Here is a 1,081-nt window from a genome sequence, read left to right as displayed (position 1 = left end):
GAGACCCCCCCAGGGTGGGGCTGGACTGGTTTGGGGGGCTCTGAGAGCTCTGAGACCCCTCCGGGTGGGGCTGGGCTGGTTTTGGGGGGCTCTGAGAGCCCAGAGACCCCCCCAGGGTGGGGCTGGGCTGGTTTGGGAGCCCCGGGGGGGTTAATCCGGGCTAATCCCACCCCTGGCCGGGTTCCCTGGCACCTTCCCACCCCTGGAAAATCCCACAGGTGCCCGAGCCCACGCCCCCCGTGCCCCTTTAAAAGGGGCAGAGCCCTTCCCTGGCACATCCTCGGGTTCTCCCGTTGTCCCGAATCCGACGGGATTTGCCCCGAATCCGCTGAGATTTGCCCCAAATCCGCCGGGATGAGGCAGCTCTGGACCCTCCTGCTCCTGGCCGGGCTCTCGGGCCTGGCTGCCACCTGTGAGTCTTTTGGGGGGTCCGGGGGGGGGGGGGGGGTCCCCACTTGGGGGTCCCGGGGGGGGCCTGAGGGGGTTAAGGGGGTCTCTCTCTCTCTCAATCCCTCTCTCTCCTGCAGTTCCCGTGGATGAGCTGCCCGTGAACCCCCTGGAGCTTGGGGGGCCCGAGAGGAGCCCCCTGGAGAGAGGGGGGGCCCGAAAGGGTCCTGTGGGACCTGAGGAGCCTCAGGAGGGTCCTGTGGGACCTGAGGAGCCTCAGGAGAGTCCAGAGGAGGAAGAGGAGCCTGAAACCAGCCCTTTGGAGGAAGAAGAGCCTGAAACCAGTCCCTTGAAGGAAGAAGAGCCTGAAACGAGCCCTTTGAAGGAAGAGGAGTCTGAAGAGAGCTCAGAGGAGGAAGAAGAGCCTGAAACCAGTCCCTTGAAGGAAGAAGAGCCTGAAGAGAGCCCAGAGGAGGAAGAGGAGCCTGAAACGAGTCCTTTGGAGGAAGAAGAACCTGAGAAGAGTCCTTTGGAGGAAGAGGAGCCTGAAACAAGCCCTTTGAAGGAAGAGGAGCCTGAAGAGAGCCCAGAGGAGGAAGAGGAGCCTGAAACCAGTCCTTTGGAGGAAGAAGAGCCTGAAACCAGTCCTTTGGAGGAAGAAGAGCCTGAAACCAGTCCTTTGGAGGAAGAAGAG

At 62.4% G+C, this 1,081-nt stretch overlaps 1 protein-coding gene across 1 annotated transcript in view; it reads left to right on the top strand.

Annotated features, from left to right (window-relative positions):
• Window positions 1–354: 354 nt before the first annotated feature.
• LOC113942366 (protein TsetseEP-like) overlaps window positions 355–1,081 on the top strand; it is a gene marked incomplete at its 3' end in the record, with an annotated part of 973 nt that continues 246 nt past the window's right edge. Inside the window, exons 1-2 of the mRNA XM_027633507.1 lie at window positions 355–412; window positions 528–1,061. Coding sequence (XP_027489308.1) covers window positions 355–412; window positions 528–1,061 — 592 coding nt within the window. The remainder of the gene's footprint in view (window positions 413–527; window positions 1,062–1,081) is intronic.

This window comes from Corapipo altera, unplaced genomic scaffold (genome assembly GCF_003945725.1).
Source record: "Corapipo altera isolate COAL_440 unplaced genomic scaffold, ASM394572v1 57752, whole genome shotgun sequence".
NCBI classification, from domain to species: domain Eukaryota; kingdom Metazoa; phylum Chordata; class Aves; order Passeriformes; family Pipridae; genus Corapipo; species Corapipo altera.
Note: the sequence above shows the minus strand (reverse complement) of the source record. Positions and strands in the feature narration are given on the sequence as shown.